Here is a 24,267-nt window from a genome sequence, read left to right as displayed (position 1 = left end):
CAGTGTGAATCCGAGGGGCATTGAGGGATGGGGAGGGCAGTGGGAGCAGGGACAGCCTGCAGCTCCGGAGCTGGGAACAGCAGGAGGCGGGCGGGCGGGAGGGGCGATGGGCTGGGAGGGACAGCCACTTGCGTCTCCTCCAGCAGCCTCTTTCCTTTTTTTTTTTTTTTTTGGTCTTTCTCTTTCCCTCCTCCTTTTCGTAGCTGGTGACGCGCCGCTGCCTATTAATCATTCGCCAGCCGAGGAGCAGCAATTGCTGCGCTCGGAGCGAGAGGCTCCGGCAGCCGCCTGCCGCCCCATGCCTGCGCCGCGGAGCCGCCGCGCCGGGAGTCCGGCCGGGATGCCGAACTCACGCAGCGGCAGGCGCCTGCCGCTCTGAGCCGGGGACGGGGAGGTCCGAGCAGAGGATGCTCCCCAATGGCACCTGCACCAGGCTTCCGGGCGGTGCAGGCAGCGACAGCAGCGGCGGTGACAGCGGTGGTGGCGGAGCCAGCAGCGCCTCGGAAGAGGCGGCGGAGGCGGGGGGCATGGACTCGAGCGGCAGGAACTCCTCCGGTGCCCCAAACAGCACCCTGAGTGAAGCTCAGGGCAGCGCCATCCTCATCTCATTCATCTACTCCGTGGTATGCCTAGTGGGGCTGTGCGGCAACTCCATGGTCATCTACGTGATCCTGCGCTATGCCAAGATGAAGACAGCCACCAACATCTACATCCTCAACTTGGCCATTGCAGACGAGCTGCTGATGCTAAGCGTCCCCTTTCTGGTCACCTCCACTCTGCTGCACCACTGGCCCTTTGGCTCACTGCTCTGCCGCCTGGTGCTCAGTGTGGATGCCATCAACATGTTCACCAGCATCTACTGCCTGACTGTGCTCAGTGTGGACCGCTACATTGCTGTGGTGCACCCCATCAAGGCGGCTAGGTACCGCCGGCCCACCGTGGCTAAGATGGTCAATCTGGGTGTCTGGGTGCTTTCCATCCTCATCATCCTGCCCATCATCATCTTCTCCAACACAGCAGCCAACAGTGATGGAACAGTGGCTTGCAACATGCTCATGCCAGAACCCACTCAGAGGTGGATGGTGGTCTTTGTGGTCTATACCTTTCTGATGGGCTTCTTGCTGCCTGTGGTGGCCATCTGCCTCTGCTACATCCTCATCATTGCCAAGATGCGCATGGTGGCCCTGAAGGCTGGCTGGCAGCAACGCAAACGCTCAGAGCGCAAGATCACCCTTATGGTCATGATGGTGGTGATGGTTTTTGTCATCTGCTGGATGCCCTTCTACATTGTGCAGCTGGTCAATGTCTTTGTAGAGCAGGATGATGCCACCATCAGCCAGCTCTCTGTCATCTTGGGCTATGCCAACAGCTGTGCCAACCCCATCCTCTATGGCTTTCTCTCGGACAACTTCAAGCGGTCCTTTCAGCGGCTGCTCTGCCTCAGTTGGATGGACAATGCTGCAGAGGAACCCATTGACTACTATGCCACTGCCCTCAAAAGCAGGGCATACAGTGTGGAGGACTTTGCCCCAGACAACTTGGAGTCAGGGAGCATGTACAGGAATGGCACTTGCACGTCCAGGATTACCACTCTTTGAGGAAGCATTCCTGCCTCCCCACTCCCTTACTGCACCACAGCAGGAGGGTGAGCAAGACCAGGGCTGTGGCATGGGGAAGCTGGGAGGGAGGGGACTTTGGTCATGCTCACCAACAGTGGTGTTTGGCACAACAAGGAGAGAAGAAAACCCCACATCCTCAATCTGCTGCCCCACCCTGTCCACCCCCTACTTCCCTTGAGAGCCGATGTGTTCACTGATGCTTTGATACCCACTTGACAAATTGTTGCACTTGTGGGTCAGTTTAGGGTCTGACAGCCAGGCTTTGCCAATCCTTCTCTGTGTCTGACAAGTAGCTGTACAGGTCCCACAGCAACTCTCTCCTCACCTTTTGTATAGGTTGCCCTCTTGCCTTGGCTAGTGGGACCCACTGGGCTGCAGAGTCAAGCCTGCCTCAGTCAAACCCCAGCACTGAGGCTTAGAGTTGCCCCAGCTGAAAGCACCCCTGCTTATTATTTGTCAGTACATACCTTCCCTTCAGAGAGCAGAAGTGCGGGGGGAAAGTCCTCACCGGGACATACCTTGCTCTCCTCCGGCAAGGCACAGGCAGCTTCTCTCTGCCCCACCCCCTCCCAGGAATAAAAAAGAAAGAGGGGAGCAAAAAGGCCCAAAGAAAAGAAGCAGCGTGGTCATGGAGCTGTCTTTTGCTTTGCAGACAGTTTGCACTGCGCTGGGCTCTGGCTCTCTGTGCTATGCTCAGGGGAAGCAGAGGAGACAAGTTCTTTGGGAAAAAGAAAATGATCTGATTATTGCCGTGCTTCTGAGCTGCGCAGCAGGTTGCTGATAATGGGAGATAAACAGTCCCGTGACTCAGTGAGCAGAGCACCGAGCCAGGAGTCATGGGGAGCACTGAGCTGGGAAGCATTTGAATGTGTCCATACATACAATAAAGTGTGCTAATAGTAAAGTTTAAAGGGAGCACTAGACTGTGAAGCTGGTGCCTTGTGCAGGCTCCATCAGCTGTGAAAGGGAGATGAGACAGTTCTGAATGACCGGCGTGGCCGCAAAGTCACTTTAGCCTACACAGGGGGGGAAAAACAGAGGGATTTGTTTCAAAATCTTCATCAGGCTCTGAAATAAATACTTGACAAAGAAAAAAAAAAAAAAGACAGAAAGAAGAAGAAAAAAAAGAAGTAGCTGTTTGATAATAGCTCTTACCCAAGCTCCATTTTCTTCTGTTGCACTAAAGAAATAAAATGGGTTTCATATGTTGACAATGTAATATACTGACCCAGAGCTTAATGTTTTGTTTCTAAGAATTCTTGTTTCTCGTGTGTGCCAGCCGTCTTTTTGTTTGATTTGGGGTTTGGTTTTTCTCCCCTTACTTGATTCTTGTCACCGTGTTTGTGAACGCCTTTCTCTGAAGCAATTTATACTGTGTACTTCTGTCTGTGGTGGCTAATTGCAAGGTTGCATTTAAAATGGGTGATGCTCAAAAAAAAAAAAGCTCCCTTTTCAGATGAAACAATTGTCACTTTCCTCTAACTCTTTCATCTGCATTGTCCCCCTTTCTCCCCTTCCTCCCCCCCCCCAATGAAAATTCTCCTTCTTGTCTCTGTTCCCCTCTGATGACAGAACAGTTTTCATACAAATGAATTACGCTTTCTTGTTTGGTAAATGACAGCTGATTAAACAAAACCTTCTACCCCTGCTCCTTCCTTTCCCAAATGTAAGAATCAGTCCAGACCAGGCTGAAATAAGCAGCTGTAGTTTGGTTGGCTTAGGTTTTTTTTGCCTTCTACCACCCCTGTTAGCAGCGTCACACAGTGGCAGGTGTTCCAGTGGCTGTGACAAATCACTTCTCTAGCACAATACTGTGGTTGTATTAATTATAAATACTGGCACCCTAAAGCAAGAGATTTGGAAAAATCTGTAGTAGCAGCATACCCATAGCACTGTGCTGGTAGCTATGGTGCTTAAGTACAGTGTGAGGCTGAAAATTAAGGCATCTAGCATTTGCGCTGGTGGACTTAGTACGGGGGGGGGGGTTTTGTGTGTGTGTGTGTGTGTGTGTGTGTGTGTGAAATTATACCCTTTAACTTTTCTCAGCAGCAAAAAGCAAGGTACTACTTTGTATATTTCTTTCACCAAAAATTAGGTACTGTTGAATTGAATGTATAAATTTAGGACTTGAAAGTTGCCTGATTCAAAGCCCATCGAAATGAAAGCAAAAAAAGGAAAAAAGAAAAGAAAATCCTAATTCACTTCAATGGACAGTGAGTCAGCTCCTTTTAGTTTAAAAACAAATGCTTATGTGGAATCTGTTACATCCTTATTAAAATCTTTTGTGAAAAGCTTTAACAATTGTACAGTTTGACTTCTTTCGCTCCCAAGCAGACCTCGCTTAAAGAAAATACGAATATCTTAAATGCGGTAATGTATCAGATGCACACACTGGGGGGGGGGGAGAGGGGCAAAAATCTCTTTCTAAGCTTATCTAACCCTTCACAGAACATCTCTCAAAACAGTAAAATGCCCCACAATAGCGTGGAGTGCTATTTGTAGAGCTTCGCTTCCAATCTCCTTCACAATCTCTTTAAAATGGTATAAATCTCATAATCTTCTCTTGCCTTTTTTTCACCCAGGCACATTGTGAAGTATGGCCAGCTAAAATCAGACAGTCAGTCTGCTTTCTACTCTTGGATTTGTTTAAGATCGGAGGCCGTGAAGCAAAAGCTAGGAAGCAGTGGTTCACACCTGACACTCAGCTTTCATGAAAAGTTGAGCCTGGGTTGGTTTCCTTTTTTTAAATACTTTTTTTGTTGTTGTTGTTTTTACAACTTTGCCTTCAAACCAAGCTGTGACAGATGCCAGCACACCTACCAGCGCCTGCACTTTAATTTGAGCTCTCCCAGGAAGAGCGGCGGTGGGGTGGTCATACCGCGCAGAGCAAGGGCTGCTAGCGCCGGAGCTGTAGGTGCCTCAGCAGGTGGCAGGCTCGCCTTCAGATGGCTGCATTCGCTCCCTGCCAGCAGCAGTGCCCCTGTGGCTACCGGCCAGAACACCAGCTGTATTTTCAGCCAGAAACGAAATCTGTTTATCCTAAACTAACAGCTCCTCCTGCTAGTTTTTTCACCTTGAGTTTAGTTTGACTTTGGCCGTAGGAGAGGCGATCAACAGCTGTAAATCGGTCTTTTAATTTGCTTGGGAAGAAAAAGCTGGTTCATTCTGTGGTGGTATTATTCTGAATAGTAGAACATAACTACCGGGGGTGGGGGAGGGAGGCAGCAAGGCAAGCAAGAAAAAAAAAGGGGGGGGGGGGGAAGAAAAAAGAAGTAAGATGCCCTCATGAAATAATGTGTATCAGAAAACAAACAGAACTCTTTTAAATGCTTCCCTAATTGCAAATAAGAGCCTTCAGATTTTGTATGGGAATTATTTGAACTAATGCTTAATTCACTGGAAACAAACCCAAAACTCAAATAGTGACATATTTCACCTCTTTATACACCTATAACATAATTAATCTACAAATAGATAAAATGTAAAGGTATAAGCAGGAGTATGTTGCTGCCTTTTCCTCCCATTAATTGATATTTTTTGAATACTGCATCCACTTTGTCATGGAAATCAGCCCTTCACCACTGAAATCCATTTGACTTCTTGTTCTTTCTTTGACCTATGACCTATACCTGATAGTGTGTTGGCTCTGGATAGTATCTAGTCAATGGACTGGACTATTTCCTATGGTCCACACAAGACAGAACGGTCTTCACGTGGACCAAACATCAGGTACCTCTGCAGCATTTATCCCCTCAAAGGTGGGTATGCAGGAAATGACTCCCTCACCAGGCTTCTCAGCACAGTAGCAAAGAAGGCACATCTCATAATCTGCTGACTGCTATATGAGGTTAGTGCACCTGAACCAGACTGGTCACAGAGGCACTTTATATCTGGGTTGTGGATGAAAAGGTGATGGCCACCTCTGCCTCTTGAGGTGGTCCCCCTACAGCAGAGTACATCACACAGTGTATGGTTTCTTTGCACACAGTGCTTACAGGATTCATCTGATTTTTTCATGGAGAAGGAAAAAACAAGATTTCTGGATGGGACTTAAGCACTTCTAAAATGCCAGCAGTGTAAAAAAGTGTCTTAAAATCTTAAAAAAAAAAAAAAATTATATATATATATATATATAAATCCAAGAATAGCATTAAAAATAGCCAGCCAGAATGAAACACTAGTCCTGTCTTCTAGACTGCAGCCCCTGGAAACCTTATGTGACTCTGAAGCTCCACAGTCAAGAATGTGAGTTATGAATCTCTAGAGGAGAATAAAATATTTGTACTTCTTTGTGTATTCAGCACTTCCATCTTCTTCAACACAGAGACCTGCTGGACTAGTAACTGCAGGCTAAGCCACAGGAAGAAAGGGTAATTTTCTAATTAGATTTCTCTGTGAGAATAATGCTCGTGGCTATTATATTTTTCTAGAGAGGAAATAACCAAGAAGAACAGGTGAACCACAGAGTACTTCTAGGCATGTCAGTGGATGGCTACAAATCAAGAACAGTTTTAATAAGAAAGATGTTTTTCAATAAATGCTAACTATGCCCACCTCATTCCAATCTTGTTTCCTGAAAGCCTAAAATCTGGGTTCAACAGAGAAGTGAGCAGCCATGAAGCAGAAACAGCAAGGTGGTGTATCTTACCTGAGATATACAGGTTTTCATTTCCACTCTGGATGCAATACAATAGTCATGATTTGCTTATAAGGTCCATGATGGGTAGAGTCATGCTGAAAGAAATATAAATGTGCAGAAGACCCATTCTCCCTTTCCTCCCCAAAGTCTTTTCTGTATATATTTTTATGCTGTGTAAAATGACTTAGGGTTGCCCTGTGAAAGCAGCTTAGGGACTGCCCTGCTGGAAAGCAGCTCCATGGAGAAAGACCTTGGAGTCCTAGTGGGCAGCAAGTTCTCCATGGGACAGCAATGTGCCCTTGTGGCCAAGAGAGCCAATGGTATCCTGGGATGCATCAAGAAAAGTGTGTCCCGCAGGTCTAGGGAGGTTCTTCTATCCCCATACTCTGCCCTGCTGAGACCACACCTGGAATACACTGTCCAGTTTTGGGCTCCCCAATTCAAGAGAGACAGAGACCTGCTGGAGAGAGTCCAACAGAGAGCCATGAGCATGATTAGGGGAATTGAGCATCTCCCCTATGAGGAGAGACTGAGAGCCCTGGGGCTGTTTAGTCTTGAGAAGAGAAGACTGAGAGGGGATCTCATCAATACATATAAATATCTGAGGAGTGGGCATCAAGTGGAGGGCACCCAATCTCTTTTTGGTGATATGCAATAATAATAAGACAAGGAACAAGGGCTTCAAGCTTGAACATAGAAGATTTCACCTCAACATGAGGAGAAACTTCTTTACAGTGAGGATGATGGAGCCCTGGAACAGGCTGCCTGGAGAGGTTGTGGAGTCTCCTTCTCTGGAGACTTTCAAAACCCACCTGGATGCATTCCTGTGCTCACTACCCTGGGTGATCCTGCTTTGGTAGGGGGGTTTGGACTCAATGATCTCTGGAGGTCCTTTCCAATCTCTAACGTACTGTGATACTGTGACACTTGAGCTTCCCAGCTAGAAAGTCTCAGATAAAAGTGCCCAAATGCATAACATATGTGGGCTGCAGTGCAGATCAGAATTGCCAGGTTAATAACATGAGACCTGCTGATCACTGATGAGCTCAGGAATTGGATTGTAATGGCTCTGCCTTTTTGGTGACAGTTGTGTGAAAAGCAGAACCTCTGAAAAGTGTACGTGTGGACCCTACCAATGAAGAACCTCTGTAAGACAGCCCAGAGGGAAGCTGTGAGCTCCTGCAAGGGTGCAGTAATGTGCTGCATTTCATAAAGCTGAACAATGCTGAGCAATGTTGGTGCCAGTGCTGACAGACTGATGAAAGTAAAGGATCACAAGTTCAACTGATTCATGCAGGACTTGAAGGTACTCAAATTTGCAACAGCAAACTGAAAGGACTGCTGGTCAGCTGGAATAGTTCAAAGCAGGATAAATCTGCACAATGCAAACAACCTGTCAGTGTACACCCACACAGAATGGCCATGCACATTGGAAAATACAAAAGCATCCCATTTGGCCTGTTGTCCAACATACAAAGGGATGAATTGGATGAATTTAAAAGTATCATGGACATACAGAAATTCATGATTAGTGCTGTGTAGACAATAATATGTCTTTGCTTTTGCACTGCTCTAATGGGTAGAGGAAATTGGAATGCTCATTCTGCTCTGGAAGTGAGTCCATGGCTGGAGAAGTTGGAGCTGTTAGGAGATGATCATGGAGAAAAAACATGGCTCATGTTTGATTTAGAACTGGAGTGGCTGTATCTGGAGATATCTTGTAGATGCTCAGAAAATCTGGAGCCTGCTATGTGGACCAATCACACACTTCCACAGCTAGGGTAAGATAAGCGTCTCCATCAGAGGTGTAAACCAGGAAAGTAAGAGAAACTATGATTATGGTCTTTTCACTATTTAATTGGGTTAAATAGGGGCCAGCTCTGGGCCCCTCAGATTAGGAAAGATGTTGAGATGTTCAAATGTGTCCAGAGAAGGGCAACAAAGCTGGGGAGGGGTTTGGAGCACAAGCCCTATGAGGAGAGGCTGAGGGAGCTGGGGTTACTTAGCCTGGAGAAGAGGAGGCTCAGAGGAGACCTTATTCCTGTCTACAACTACCTGAAGGCAGGCTGTAGCCAGGTGGGTGCTGGTCCCTTCTGGGCAGCCAGCACCAGAACAAGAGGACATAGTCTCAAGCTGCGCCAGGGGAGGTTTAGGCTGGATGTTACGAAGAAGTTCTTCATAGAAAGAGAGATTGGCTATTGGAATGTGCTGCCCAGGAAGGTGGTGGAGTCACCATCACTGGAGGTGTTTAGGAGGAGACTGGATGGGGTGCTTGGTGCCATGGTTTAGTTGATTAGATGGTGTTGGATGATAGGTTGGACTCAATGATCTTGAAGGTATTTTCCCACCTGGTTAATTCTATTCTATTCTATTCTATTCTATTCTATTCTATTCTATTCTATTCTATTCTATTCTATTCTATTCTATTCTATTCTATTCCAGTCCATTCCAGTCCAGTCCATTCCAGTCCATTCCAGTCCATTCTAGTCTATTCTAATATATTGTAGATGTATATAATAAAAATCTTATTATCTACCAGAGTACCAGCTAAAGGCTAGGGATCTTGTTGCTCTCTGTTTTTTGTTAAAAATAGAAATAGATGGCTCTTGTCCCCTTATCTAGTCAATGAGAGATAAGTCATGGATAAAAGACAAATGTGAAAAGCACTGGATTATTGAGCAGAAAAATCAATACCAGTACTGCTGAGTTTATTTTCCTAACATTGAAGCAGAATTATTTTGTACATTATTAGTTTACAGAAAAAGACACTTTTAGAAGCTAAACATACTGTACAATATTGTAAAGCAGCTTTTTTTAAAGGAGTTCCATATGTCTTCATGAAAGCTAGAATAACTTTGATACTAAAATATGCTTATTATCTTAAGCCTTGCATTTTCTATGCTATTTTGTATTCTTTCTATAAACTTGAGTGTTTTCCTACGAAAAGATGCTTACTGCCCACTGAAAACTGTTGCCTACTATCAGTAACTGATCTGAGTTACTGAGACAGCTATGTCATCAGCTAAGTTTCTAGTCTGTGGTTCATGAAAATGATCAAGGGTATAACAGCATCACACTACAAGAAAGGGGCTGAAACACCTCTCCTAGGAGGACAGGCTGAGGGTGCTGGGGTTATTTAGCCCGGAGAAGAGAAGGACTCTGGGGAGACCTAATAATGACCTTCAAAAATAGTCACCAGCAAGAAGGCTGGAGAGGGACTGTTTACAAATGCTTGGAGTCACAGGACGAGGGCCAAGGGTTTGAAATTAGAGAGAAGTAGATTTAGATTAGATGTTAGGAACAAGTTCTTTACCATGAGCATGGTGGAACACTGGAACAGGCTGCCCATGGAGGTGGTTGAGGCCCCATCCTTGGAGATATTCAAGGACAGGATGAGAAAGGATCTGAGGAACCTGGTCTAGGAGAGGATGTCCCTGCTCACTGCAGGGGGTTGGACTAGATGACCTTTGGGGGTCCTCTCCAACCCAAACCATGATTCATGCCCTAGATTTACACAAATTGTACAAATCAATGCAAGATCAAATGAATGAATGAAAATTCAGTGAAGCGAAAGAAGCCGAGAATGGCACTTTTTTGATGGCACAGTACAGACTCTAATTTTTATGCCAGGAGCTGTTCACTGATCACATGATGAGTCCAGAAAAACTCTGTTTCATCTGCTGCTCATGTGAATACAAGATTGTACAAAATCCTCAGCAGTTAACTGGGAAGAAAACTTATGGAAATGGCTCTCTCAGAGGCTTGTGTGTGAAGTAGCAACAGATGCAGGGGACAGGTGGGGTTTTAATTGCCACTGTTGTCCCTGTTATTTATGGTGGAAAAGAAGGTGGGAAGGGTTGCATGGCTTTATGAGATGTCATTGAATACCAGGCAAAACGTTCAAGATATGTCCACATCATGGAAGGTGACTGGATATTTGGGAAGAATGGATATGAAAGAAGGTGAAACTGGTGTATACCTGTCAATGAATGGCCTTAAAAAGAAGGAATCTGAAATGGAGAAAAACCAAGTGTGAGATGCCCTGGAGAGGCCATTTTGTTAAGAAAAGAGGGGAAACAAAAGTACAGTCCATTACAGGCATTACAAACCAGGACTTGGCTCTACCACATAATTCATTTAGATTATTTAGGGTACAGCAAATACATTAAAATTTCCAGGTCAGCAAAAAGGATGGCATTCTGCTTTTTGTGTCAGCTACTATTTTCAAAGCTGACTGTTCTTTCAGAGGGTTAGAAAGTATCAAGTCACTTTTTTTCGAAGAAGCAAGTGATAATTGAAGGACTTCATGAAATTCCTAGACATTCAGGAATACAATGCAAAAATAACACAGAGACAACTTGGTTTTTTAAAGAAAATGTTAATTTATTTTGATTTTTTTATTCCATGGATTTCTTTCTTTTTATCATTAAAATAGAAAAAAAAAAAAAAAAACAAAAGGTCTTATCAAATATTTACTCAATAGAAATTAAGAATCACACAGAATCACAGAATCACCAAGGTTGGAAGAGACCTCAAAGATCACCAAGTCCAACCTGTCACCACAGACCTCGTGACAAATAAACCATGGCACCAAGTGCCACGTCCAATCCCCTCTTGAACACCTCCAGGGGTGGTGACTCCACCACCTCCCTGTGTAGCACATTCCAATGGCTAATGACTCTCTCAGTGAAGAACTTTGTCCTCACCTCGAGCCTAAACTTCCCCTGGCACAGCTTGAGACTGTGTCCTCTGCATCAACAAAACAAACCTACTACAGCAGTATTTTCTCTCCTTGTTCTCCATCATAAAGTAAGATTTACAGAATTTCTTCCTTTAAAAGTATCTTTGGTGGCATGACTAGGAAAATTACTTCCCATATGAGAAATGCACACTCTTAAGAACAAAAGGGAACATTCACATATTCCTTTCCACACACCTTGACACTCTGACTTTAGTTTGGCATGAAGGCATGGAGCTACATTCCCAAGATGACCTACATGATCTACAGAGGATTGCAGGTTTCAGTGTAGTCATTCAATAACCTTCATCAGAGCTAAGCTTTAACTGAAAGTAAGCAAGAGAGTAAACTCCCTAAACATAGAAGAATGTATCTCCTGATACATTCTAGAGTCTGCAAAAGTACTTCCGCTCACCAGACAGAATTTTGCCCAAAGAAACTATTCCCACAATCTTGGATTTTAATAGGAATGCATAGTCTGCCCTGGTGAGACCACACCTGGTATACACTGTCCAGTTTGGGGCTCCCCAGTTCAAGAGAGACAGAGACCTGCTGGAGAGAATCCAACAGAGAGCCATGAGGATGATTAAGGGGCTTGAGCATCTCTCCTATGAAGAGGGGCTGTTTAGTCTTGAGAAGAGAAGACTGAGAGGGGATCTCATCAATATGTATAAATATCTGAGGAGTGGCATCTAGTGGAGGGCACCAATCTCTTTTCGGTGATGTGCAATAATAATAAGACAAGGAACAAGGGCTTCAAGCTTGAACATAGAAGATTTCACCTCACATGAGGAGAAACTTCTTTACAGTGAGGATGATGGAGCCCTGAAACAGGCTGCCCGGAGAGGTTGTGGAGTCTCCTTCTCTGGAGACTTTCAAAACCCACCTGGCTGCATTCCTGTGCTCACTACCCTGGGTGATCCTGCTCTGGCAGGGTGGTTGGACTGGATGATCTCTGGAGGTCACTTCCAACTTCTCATGTACTGTGATGCTGTGATTTTCTGTAAATATATGCCAACATATGCACAATCTACTTTTTAACACAAAAGAAGGGTACAAATTGAAACCTAAGTTCTTATCTTTTACTGCAGCAAGGTTGACTTTATATGACAAGCCAGGATGATGTTCTTTTGAGAGATGTAAACTGAGTTTATGGAATTGCAACAGATGTTAACAGCATTAGTGTGGCAAATTTATCTGAAAGTAATGAAATCATCCTCATTAGTATGTCTCTAATGTATAGGTTAGTAAAGGAGGGGTTGTGATGTAAAAGTTTTAGCTGTCTAATAATTTAGTGTCTCTATGTATGGAACACAACAGATGATAATGAAGGTTTATGCTCATGTTGTATATTATCTGCACATCCCTTTAAGCTCCAGAATCTAGAAAAGAATGAAAGCAACATCATTTTACTCTAGGAAGACTAATGCATGTGTTCTTGCTTTTACTTACTCTCTTAGGATATCAGAATTGGTTCAAATGAAGCAGACTCTGCTTCATGATCTCAGTGGTTAGGAATAATTGAAAGAGAATTAATTCACTTTAATTGCCATTACTGACACTGCAGAGCTGGAAGGGTTATTGCCATGAAATCTTGGAGGCTTGTATTCTGAGACAAAGCTGCATGCACTACAGACACAATTCATTGCTTGGAGAGGGAAGAATTTAAACACTCACAACAAACTTCTTTTTTTTCCTTTTCCTTTCTTTATTTTCCCCCCTGGTGTGTGGACTACTATCATGACAGACTGACTAGTAATTAAATTTCCAGACATCTGCCATAATTCATTCTTGGCATAATTAGTAAGATGACTCACAACAGCAGAAACAGATCCTGATTTTGCCCTAAGAATGTACATTATTTGGCTGAACAACTTGGATGGACATAATAAATGGGGGACTACCACCATGCCTCTGCCTTCCTTCCCCCCTCTGCTGCTGCCTTCAGGTATTTCACCTACAGTGAAGCAGTCCTTCTAGTCTGCAATACAGAAAAGGGAAAAGATCTGTAAAGAGATGACTCCCTGTCCATATTCACCCTCCAGTCCCCAAGGCCAGAGCTCTGCAAGTCCAGAGCAGAAAGGCAAGGCCAGCTATGAAGGAAAGAAGGAAGCCCTGGGAGAGTGGTTACTGCTGCCACCTTGCTGTGTTTGCCTTTCATATCAGTTATGCATCATAAGTGAAATGTACGAATTGCCACTCTACTGCCTTGATAAATGTCCACATCCCGAAGAAACAGAAAATGTTATTTCTAGAAGCAACTAAGTTGCATGTACCAGTGATTAAGCTCCATGTAATAAATGAGGAAAGATAATGAGGACTGAAAACATGAAAAAAATTGATTAAGTGACAGGAAATTATGGTTCCTGGGGGAAGCACAGAATCATTCATTTTAAAATCTTCTTTAAGCCATACACTACACTTTAAAAAGGAATAAAGTTCTTTGAAGTATTTGAATCTTGCCTGTGTCCACTTTCAGATTTCACTTTAATCCCATAACACACTTAATCAAGCCCTCAGCAGTATAAATCATTATTAAAATTTGGGGGGAAATGAAAACTTTATTTCTGATTATTTGATGAATGCAACCCATTAAAAATTCCTCACAGGTTCATGAATAAAATGTACATCTGACAAATGAGGTGCCTACCAGTCAAACTGTCTTCAGAGCAATTAAGGAAATACAAAATTAGATTTAGTCCTGGGCAGCATGGGTCACTTTTTGGACCACTGCAATAGATGAGAGGTTTGGGCATTTCATAGAATACATAGAATAAACCAGGTTGGAAGAGACCTTCAAGATCATCGCGTCCAACCCATCAACCAATCCAACACCACCCAAACATCTAACCCACAGCACCAAGCACCCCATCAAGTCTTCTCCTGAAAACGTCCAATGATGGCGACTCCACCACCTCCCCAGGCAGCCCATTCCAATGTGCAATCACTCTTTCTGTATAGAACTTTTTCCTAACATCTAGCCTGAACCTCCCCTGGTGCAGCCTGAGACTGTGTCCTCTTGTCCTGGTACTGGCCGCCTGGGAGAAGAGACCAACATCCGTCTGTCTACAACCTCCCTGCTGTTGGCAGAAATCCTCATTGCCAAATGTGGGCTCACAGATTCTAAATGCAGACTCACTCATTACCATTGTTACATCCAGTCCTCTAGTCAGGAGCCAGGGTCCACAACACTCAAGGGAATTTACAGTTTCAAAAAAAGCACTTAATATGAATCATAGAATCAGTAAGGTTGGAAAAGACCTCAGAGATCAAGTCCAACCTATTACCTAATACCTAACACCTCCTGACAACTAAACCATGACTCCAAGTGCCACATCCAATCTTTTTCTGAACACCTCCAGGGATGGTGACTCCATCACCTCCCTGGGCAGCCCATTCCAATGGCTAACAACTCTCTCTGTGAAGAACTTTCTCCTCACCTCAAACCTAAAAAAGTCTTTCAGACAAGTATATCCATCATAAAACTCAAAGGTACAAAGTTTATATGTGATGTATGTGGTTCTAATAATGGATTAAATTGTGGGATTTTTGTATTGGATAATCAGTTGCAATGTAATATGCACACTTCTGTGACTATTATATCAGTCCTAGTTATGATTACTGTACTTATGATCTTACTTACTTTCCACCTATGCATGTGAACAGCAAATCCTGCATTGAATATGCCTTGCAGATCACTGAATCATGGTTATGATATGAGCCAATAGTCCATGTTGCAAGTCTGTTATCTGTTGGTTTCCTCTTTAAGACACAATTTAGATTGAGAGTGGAAAGCAAAAATGATTTATCCTCTCTCCCAAACCAGCGATTTCTTGGTCTGAATCATTAGAGGAAGAAAAATTAATGCATTTCCAACCTGCTCAGGTTCCAATCAAATCCAATTGCTACTTGCTTTGTATTCTACTGACTGCAAAAAAGAAGGTAAAGAAACCCAAACCGATAAAACAAGAATCTGTAATGTGTAAAAGGAACAGAAGCTATGGCAAAGTGATGGTCATTTAGCCGTGCCTTAGAGACACAGAACACTCTGTGACTTGCACAGCTGGAGTTAGCTGATTTTTCTGATTTAATTTTAGATCTGTGTTTCACAGACTTTTAAGTAAGCAGCCTCCACAGGCCTTCTTTGCAGTTGTTGTAGGGAAACAGCATTTTAGGATGTCATTCACTGGCCCTGTTTTCAGCATCTAGTCTAAACTGAGAGAAAATGCAAGTATATACTTCTCTCCACAGGCTGTAAAGGAGTCTAGGTGAGTAGATGGGTCTACGTGAGCTATTGATACCTGGTTAGATGGATCCCATCCTTAGATGCAAAAGTCTGGTTTCAGTTGAGTCAAATTATAAACCAGAGAAAAAGTATTAAAATCCTTGTGTAGTCCTTTAGACAAATGTCTAATGCTGAATCCTGAATCTTGAATGTAAGTGAAAAAAAATAAATTACTGGAAGCTGAGGCAGAGAGTGTAATGCAAGTACCAAGATGAGACAGATAAATGGCTTGCAAGGGCATGAACTTGAATATTTTAACTGATAGTCTTAGTCAAATTCTGACAGACACCAAAAGAAGTAGTCAGTTATAGACACTTAACTCAGCACTAAGCTTTGGGCTTGGCAAGACTCCTGAAACATCAAGAGTATTTCTAGAGCTTGAAAACATACCTCTGTCCGTTGTACAGCCCCACTAAGGGTTCAGCCATCTGATATGTGGGAAAGAGGGAAACACTGAACAGTAACTTACAGAGGCTATTTGCTTATGTAGCACCTTGTAAAAGAAAGGGGCTCTACATATAATATAATGTTCCCTGCAGTGACAGTAACAGGAGTGGCATTAAGACAAAAAGTATCAGTGGCTGAGCCATTTTCCAAATCTGTTCACATCTGAATGTAGAAGCAAGCCTCACACAGCAGCTGAAAAATGCCTGCTTCCTGAAATGCAACTGTCAGATGAACAGATTAGAAAAGTGTGCAGATTGTGGGACATCTTTGTAATGAGCAGCATTCTCAACAAGCTGTATTTAATTCCTAGCATGATGCAATGAAATTTATATCTATAGACAGCCGGATGGTTCACAAATGTTTGGGATCCCCTTAAAAGCAAGTTTCCCAGATAGCAAGAGCCTATCACCAAGCAGAAAGGAGGGAAAAAAAACAACCATCAACAAAACAGCATACTGTGTCATACTCTATCCTTAGCAGATGTTTACACCAGATTAATCACCAAGTCTTTGCTTGCAAGAAAGATGGGCAATAATACACATTATTGTTTGGAGTTCTCCAAACTCAACAGGAAAGTGACAAATTCAAAGCAGTAGTCAGAAGATCAGATACAAAGAGAGGAAACCAAACAAATGAAACATATCTTTAAAAACCCAAGAAAATGTTTCCCTGCTCTCCCTTGCACTCCAAAAAGCTTGGATGAGATCCAGTTGTGTCTTGAATCAATAGTTATTGTTACCACGTTAATTGAAAATTAACACCATAAGAAGTGAGCATCAGAACTCCTGAACTGCAAGGAAAGCAAGTTCTGTGGCCAGGATGAAAACTGCTCTATGGGAATTCCCAAGGGAAATTGCAGAGGAATTGTTTACCTCATTTGGAAAGGGGCACAAAGGGTGAATCCCTCTTTCCTTACTCTCAAGGGACTGTGTGGAAAACCACATAACTAATTAGAAAGAATGGGATTTGCATGATGTATTTGGACCCCACGTTAACACCTCTCTCAGTGTGAAGCTCATCAGCACCTTGCTGATTGTAAGGGAGCCACACGTTGCACACAGAAACCAAGCTTTGTACCAACACACCTGAGGAGAAAAAGTGCAACTGACAAATTTGTTGCTTTGCTACAATAAAAACGAATGTTTCATGAAGCAGTGATTTAGGTTTTAAATCATTCTTTATTCTTTTCATTAGCTGAAGTATAAAACTGACTCTCCATTAACCTCCCACTTCCTCAGTAATGTAATGACCTTCCAAGCATAGAAATGCTCTTGATTTTTAAGAATGTCAGTCTGAAAGAGCATGGGTCAGTTTCCTCCAAAATTATGGTAGTTCATGTCTCTAAACATCTCAGCACTTAGAAACAAAACGAGAGCCTCCAGTCAGACAAGGAGTGACTTCTAAATGACAAGACATAAGCACTCAAAGTGGGCTCCTTGACACTTGCTCCAAGGCACCCGACGAGCACTCAGAAAACAAAACCCCACAACTGTTGCAGCTGCAGATAAGCAATCGTACTGCCAGCCAGGCCACTATATTCATGTTTTAGTTATGTCAGCATCTGAACAAACGTTTTTCAGACCGGCAAAAACGTTTGGCTGTCCATAGGTTTCGAATCCTTGAAAAAGGGGTCGCTGCGTACACCGCCGTCTGACAATCTGCAAGTTCTGCTCAGCCATCTCCTATAGCGCCTCTTCTCCGGCTCCCTGCGGCAGCCGGGCTGGGGGAAAGAGAAGTGGGAAGCCGAGCGCTGCCTCGGCGTTGGAACTGCCACTCGGGGCAGACCTGAGGGACGGGTCCTCCGCCGCCCAGAGGCTAGTTGCCACCCGCAGCTCCTCCGTTCGGCTCCGTGGAGCTGGCATCCGCCTTGCTGCCGGCCTCCGGCGCCTCCTTGTCCCCGCGGCCCTCGGATTTCTTGTTGAAGCAGATCTTGAAGACCCCCAGCACAGTCATGACCAGGATGACCAGCACCACTACCGCCACCGTCACCAGAATGAAAACATAGTTAGACGAGGAAAAGGGCGGCGGAGGCGTCGTCTTTTCCGCGCCAGCGGCGGCTGTAGTGGGCGGCCCCGCAGAACGGCTGGGTGTCGCGGTGGAAGGGCGCCGTCCCTCTACCTCGGCACCTGGCGGCTCCGCGGGGCCGCCATCCGCCGTGGGAGCCTCCTCCGTGGCCGCGCAGGGCGTCCCGTACATGCCGCCCCGGGTACAGGCACAGGCGAAGCCGCCGGCAGCATCGCGGCACCCAGCCGCGTCGGCGCACCGCCCGCTGCCGGGACTTCGATTGCCGAAGGTGCAGGGGCAGAAGGGCTCCTCCACCTCCTTCCAGGCGAAGCTGCCCAAGTCAGGCTGGCAGCTGAGCCGCACCTCCCCTCCGGGGCACGCTACGGTGAGCACGGTGCCCGGCGGGCTGAAGCCGGGGCTGGCGCTGTGCTCCTCGAAGGGGAGGCGGTAATCGAGGCCGAGGGCACCTGCGAGACTGATGTCGGGGCAGGCGCCCTCGTACTGGTACTTGCAGACGTAGCCTTGGCTGTCCCGCTGGCAGGGTCGCTCCTTCCAGCCCCAGTTTGGGCCGCCGTCGGGTGCCGCCGTCGAAGCCAGGTGCAGCGCGGCGCAGCGGGCAGTGCTGCAGGAGCGCATGGGCTCCTTCGCCCATCGGCCAAGCGCCGGTGGCACCTCCTGCGGAGCCGCCGAGCCGCCGGCGCCCTCCCACGAGAAGCCACGGAGCGGGTGCTCCGCGTCGGTGCAGACAGAGGCGTTCCTCTTCAGCCCGACCCAGATGAGCGAGGGCGCTGGCCGCGCCGCCGCCTCCGCCAGGAGCCCCAGCAGAAGCCGCAGCTCAGGCTCGCTATTGACCCAGGCCAGGCTGCCCCGCTGGCGGTCGCAGGCTTTGCGGGCCTCAGCATAGGACTTGTTGACGAGGTGGGCGCTGAAGCAGGCGCCGGCGGACTGGCAGCGCAGGGCGGCTTGCTGCGCGGAGAGCCAGCCCTGGGCGCACGCTACGGCGAGGAGCAAGCACCATCCCGGTGGCTTCATCCCGGTGGCGCCGCCGGTCGAGCGGCGTGGGCTGCCCCGACAGCTGTGGCAACGCTCGGTCCCGGCTCAGGCTGGCCCTGGTCGCTCGCACCGTCCCACCCGAGCGCCGTCCCCGAGACCCACCCCCAGTCCCGCCGGAGGAAATGTGTCGGGAGCAGGGACTGACCTCGGCATCCTCCGTTTGTTGGCAGGCGGGTGACAAGACGCTCCTGTGCAGCCAGGAAGAATTCGTCCAGCCCGACGGGCAGGTAGCCAGCCTCGGGGGAAGACAGAGGTGGAACATCCCAGTGCCCAGAGGGGCAGGAGGTTGGCAAGGCACTCCTCAAGCTTATGGCTAGGAAGTGCCCATCCCCATCTTGCCAGCCTGTTGCAGAGTGTTTCCAAAAGTGGTCCAACTTCACACTAAATCACAGAATGGTACGGGTTGGAAAGGACCACTTGGAGATAATTGAATCCAACCCCGCTGCTAAAGCAGGCTTGAACATACCCAGGCAGGTTTTTCAGTCTTCCGTCAAAGAATGTTTCTGGGTTAGGTGAAGCTATGCAACCAACCCTCTAGCTCCCAAATACACGAGACAGTCTAAATCAAGAGCTGATTCTTCTTGTTACCAAGCAGCTAGGCCTAAATGCATTGTGCATTAGGTGTCTACAATGACTTGCAGTGGGTTGTTTTTGAATTACTCTGCTGTAACCCTTCATCCATAGGCAGCCGAAGTGTCATCCTCTTTTTCATGCTCCTTTACTGTGATGTCTGTCCGCTGTTACCTCACATGTACCTACCTTCCAATACAGCACACATCCAAGTCTCTTCCCCACATGTTTTATGTGGCACAAAACCACATGCATATATGTGCATTTTATTTTCCAGCTTTCACTTTGGAAGAAGCCCTCTTGATGTTTTCAGACTTGTGTGCTGGGTGCTGCACTTTGGCCAAGGCAACCCCATGCAGAGCTACAGGCTGGGGTCAGAGTGGCTGGAGAGCTGCCAAACAGAGAGGGATCTGGGGGTGCTGATTGACACCTGCCTAAACATGAGCCAGCAGTGTGCCCAGGTGGCCAAGAGGGCCAATGGCATCCTGGCCTGTATTAGGAATAGTGTGGCCAGCAGGAGCAGGGAGGTCATTGTGCCCCTGTACTCTGCATTGGTTAGGCTACACCTTGAGTACTGTGTCCAGTTCTGGGCCCCTCAGTTTAAGAAGGACATCAAGACACTTGAACGTGTCCAGAGAAGGGCAACAAAGCTGGGGAGAGGCCTTGAGCACAAGCCCTATGAGGAGAGGCTGAGGGAGCTGGGATTGTTTAGCCTGGAGAAGAGAAGGATCAGGGGTGACCTCATTGCCCTCTACAACTACCTGAAAGGTGGTTGTAGACAGGAAGGGGTTGGTCTCTTCTCCCAGGCAACCAGCACCAGAACAAGGGGACACAGCCTCAAGCTGTGCCAGGGGAGGTTTAGACTCGAGGTGAGGAAAAAGTTCTTCACTGAGCGAGTCATTTGTCATTGGAATGGGCTGCCCAGGGAGGTGGTGGAGTCGCCGTCCCTGGAGGTGTTCAAGGGGAGATTGGACGTGGCACTTGGTGCCATGGTCTAGTTGTGAGGTCTGTTGGGACAGGTTGGACTTGATGATCCTTGGGGTCTCTTCCAACCTTAGTTATACTGTGATACTGTGATACTGTGACTTGTGCGTGCGGTATGATGCAAATTCCTAGCATTTGGATACCCAGAAAATGTGGAGGGAAAAGGCAGGAAACAAGGCATTTGGAATCAAATGAGTAAACAAATAAACAAAACCAGAAAAAAACACAAGCAAACAAAACCCAAAAACCAAACAAAAAGAACAAGAAGCCAAAACCCAAGCAAACAAAACCACACACACCCCTCAAAACAAAACAGAACAAAACAAAAGGTTCATCAGTAGTTGTAGTCTGTGGAGGTGAGTTCTACAGTGCTAGATCAAAGTTCCAGGTGGACCTTCCTGCACAAAGCGCTGTCACTGTAGGCTCTGCCTCTGTTCAGCCCTTTCTTAAGAATGTGATTTCTCTTTGGAAGGAATAAATGTGGATGATGAGTTCCACTCAGTTGGCTTGTGACCAACCTGCACAGCTGTCACTGAGTCTAGGCCTGTACCAAGGTACAGCACATTTTCTCTGGACATGTCAAAGAAGAATCAGAAAAGAGTAGTGTACAGCCAGTCTGGGTGATGGAGCTCTGAAGCACTGCCTGTTTTCATAAAGGATTCCAAATAGTCAGTACATTTTGCATGTTATCCAGCTGCTATTTAGTTTCTCTTGGTATTCAGCAAAAATAAAGCTACATCAAATATTGCCTATATTACTTTTTTTTTTTTTTTTAATATTTGAGGAGCTGTCAAACTGTCTCAGCAAAAATAACTGTGTTATATTTTCTACATATAACTGGGAATGTAATTGAACTTGGGTGCAAACAGACTTGATTTGATGGAAAAGATGTTTTTCATAACAAAACAAGAACCTGCTGGTTTAATTCTAGATTAAATCAGAAGTTTGGCTACTGGAGGTGCAGAGATGATGGAGCCACTGAACTCAAAATCTACAGCAGCAGCAGCTGTAGCAATCATGTTTTTAGAGCTCTGCTGCCTTCTGGAATGGTCACTCCAGTGTGTGTTCTTCTCCAGGGTGGGTCAGGTACCAAGCCACACGCCAGAGCAGGAACATGGGGAGATTGTTGCTGTCTGCCTATGCTGCAGGGTGGAAAGATGCAGTTCAGTTTGCATTGGGAAACTCTGTCATCTAGCTTTCAGCTCTTGCGTTCTTCACTGGACCTAGCCTTAAATGTGCCTTAAACTGAATGAACTATTAGCTCTTTGATGTTTCTTGACAATGAATGCAAACTACACTTCTGCAAATACCTGTAAGCTTGAGACCTTTTTTCCCCAAATGTAGCTGATAGATTTGGGAGAGAAGAGAGATTGCTACAGCTTTACTACTGCTGTCTTGCTGGAGAGTGCTGACAAGGCTTTGCCTAATCTGTTCCTGCAATCCAACAGCTTCAGTCTATTCTCTCTTTACAAACTGAGTTTGTTTATTAGAGCTGAATAGAAACTGACCTTTATAAATAGAGGGAATAGTATAGAAGTCCGAAAACTTCCTTTTTTGTGTTTCAGACCCAAAGTGCTGTCCCTGGGGAGGAGGATGCAGCTCTGTCTATGAAAACATTTGCTCCCTTGCTTCTCTTCTCAGCAATCAGCAATGGCAGGATTTGAGCTGTCTGAGGTGGCCTTTCTGCCAGGTAATTGGTGGGTGCTCCCAACTTATTTCACACAGGCCATGGCTTTCACTTCCTAGGCTATATTTGAGCCAGCAATTTGGAAACAGGTTGGTCAGCAGTGTCCCATGCAGTCCAGTCTTGTTGGAGGAATTTGTTTTGCACAGAAAGATGAAAAGCCTACATACCAAAGCTGAAAGCTTTCATCAGCAGGAAGTAGAGATGGTAGCTATTTGACTACTGAATAGAATAGAATAGAATAGAATAGAATAGAATAGAATAGAATAGAATAGAATAGAATAGAATAGAATAGAATTAACCAAGTTGAAAAAGACCCTTGAGATCATTGAGTCCAACCCAGCATCCAACACTATCTAGTCAACTAAACCATGGCACCAAGCACCCCATCCAGTCTCCTCCTAAACACCTCCAGTGATGGTGACGCCACCACCTCCCCGGGCAGCCCATTCCAATGGCCAATCACTCTCTCTATGAAGAATTTCTTCCTAACATCCAGCCTAAACTTCCCCTGGTGCAGCTTGAGACTGTGTCCTCTTGTTCTGGTGCTGGTTGCCTGGGAGAAGAGACCAACCCCCACCTGTCTACAACCTCCCTTCAGGTAGTTGTAGACAGCAATAGTCTCCCCTGAGCCTCCTCTTCTCCAGGCTAAGCAACCCCAGCTCCCTCATCCTCTCCTCATAGGGCTTGTGCTCCAGACCCCTCCCCAACTTTGTTGCCATTCTCTGGACACGTTCCAGCAACTCAACATCTTTCCTAAACCGAGGGGCCCAGAACTGGACACAGGACTCGAGGTGTGACCTCGATGTGTTAAATCTCATGCTCTTGGACTCTGCCCATCTGTCCAGCCTGTCAAGGTCCCTCTGCAGAGCTCTCCTTCGCTCTAACAGATCAACACCTGCTCCCAGCTCGGTGTCATCTGCAAATTCACTGATGATGGACTCAATCTGCTCATCCAGATCATCAATAAAGATATCAAACAGGATGGAGCCCAGCACTGATCCCTGGGGGATCCCACTAGTGACTGGCTGCCAGCTGGATGTGGCACCATTCTGTCTGCATGCCTGCTCTTCCCTTCTACAGTTGTCCCTGGGAGTCCTGCAAAATACCTTTTAAAATAGCAGGCCTACCAGATCTGAAGAAAACAGCCCTTTCCCTGGTTTTGGATGTTGTCCTGGTCTGGTTCCATTTTAATAAATGAGAAAACATTTTAATTAAGTGTCCTCATGGAGCTTTTTCTGAAGTCATTCTCTCTTGAAAGGAAGGATTAGCTACTCATATACAAATGCTGGTATGTGACAGCTAAACTTCTATGTATAAAGAAGACTTCATTGCATGAATGTGAACATTATATGACTGATTGGTAAGTCCTAATGTAGCTGCTTTGCTCAGTAGTGGAAGCCTTATTTGGCTGTAGTTGTTCCTTAATCTTCTGCCTGTAAGATCTCAGCCTTTGAAAAAAAACAGTGGCTTGCTTTAATTGTAGTTTTATTAAGAGCTATTAGGGCTTTTGTCACTGTATCTGCCTTATAATAATAGGTACATTTTGTCTAAGGGGAAAGGAAAGAAAGGCTGAATTAATAAAGCTGCTTTTCTTTCCTGCATTCAACTGCTAGGGCTTAAGAGGTATATTTTTGTTAAGGCAGTCTCACAGAGAGCTACAGTGGCCTGTTCTTACTTAGAGATGTATTTTGCCTCACAGGGATAAATGGATGGCACAGTAAAAGAGGCCTGTCTGCCTGCAAAGTGGACAAGTAAAATGACCACTGCAATGCACAGGGCATGAGTAACTTTTCATCCCTCAAGGGGGTACAGGAAGTTGTATGGAAATGAATCTGTCTGTCCATTCTGACACAATGTCTAAGGACAGAAGCAGGAACAGCATCTCTTTCTGCTGACACGAAGGAAGGCTGCTTAAGGTGCACTACCCTTCATCACCTGTTCTGCAGAACTGCAGTCTGTTGCTGATACAGATTTCTTTGGGGTTGGAAACTTCAGAGATGGAATGAGAAAGGCAACAGAAAAGCAATAGTTTGGCAGTGCAGCTCATTTGCCTAGCTCCAGCCTTTTAGCTTCCTGCAAACTTGCAGAATGTGTACTGGTTGGCAGTGGAGGAGCTACCTTGTCCCCTTTCCCTCCTCATCTCAACCAATACCTCTACTTAATTCACACATCCTTCTGCTGGATTTGTTGTTAGTGAAGTCAAAGCATATTCTCCACCTTTCAATACTCTGCTAAGAGACA

The 24,267-nt window shown here is 45.8% G+C and overlaps 2 protein-coding genes across 2 annotated transcripts; one reads left to right on the top strand and one right to left on the bottom strand.

Moving 5' to 3' along the window:
* The first annotated feature begins 244 nt into the window (after positions 1-244).
* Positions 245-2,640, top strand: SSTR1 (somatostatin receptor 1). The gene has a single exon (XM_009906613.2). The coding sequence runs from the start codon at positions 408-410 to the stop codon at positions 1,596-1,598; it is 1,191 nt and encodes a 396-aa protein (XP_009904915.2). The 5' UTR covers positions 245-407; the 3' UTR covers positions 1,599-2,640.
* A 14,561-nt stretch (positions 2,641-17,201) lies between these two features.
* CLEC14A (C-type lectin domain containing 14A) lies at positions 17,202-18,938 on the bottom strand. The gene is given in 1 exon segment (XM_054162057.1): positions 17,202-18,938. A coding segment is annotated over 1 exon segment (1,395 nt). The 3' UTR covers positions 17,202-17,543.
* Between the last annotated feature and the right edge of the window lie 5,329 nt (positions 18,939-24,267).

Source organism: Dryobates pubescens, chromosome 5, assembly GCF_014839835.1.
Source record: "Dryobates pubescens isolate bDryPub1 chromosome 5, bDryPub1.pri, whole genome shotgun sequence".
In the NCBI taxonomy this organism is placed as follows: Eukaryota; Metazoa; Chordata; class Aves; order Piciformes; family Picidae; genus Dryobates; species Dryobates pubescens.
Note: the sequence above shows the minus strand (reverse complement) of the source record. Positions and strands in the feature narration are given on the sequence as shown.

Coding starts and splice junctions, on each gene's coding strand:
- SSTR1 (XM_009906613.2), top strand. CDS start 408: ATGCTCCCCAATGGCACCTGCACCAGGCTTCCGGGCGGTGCAGGCAGC.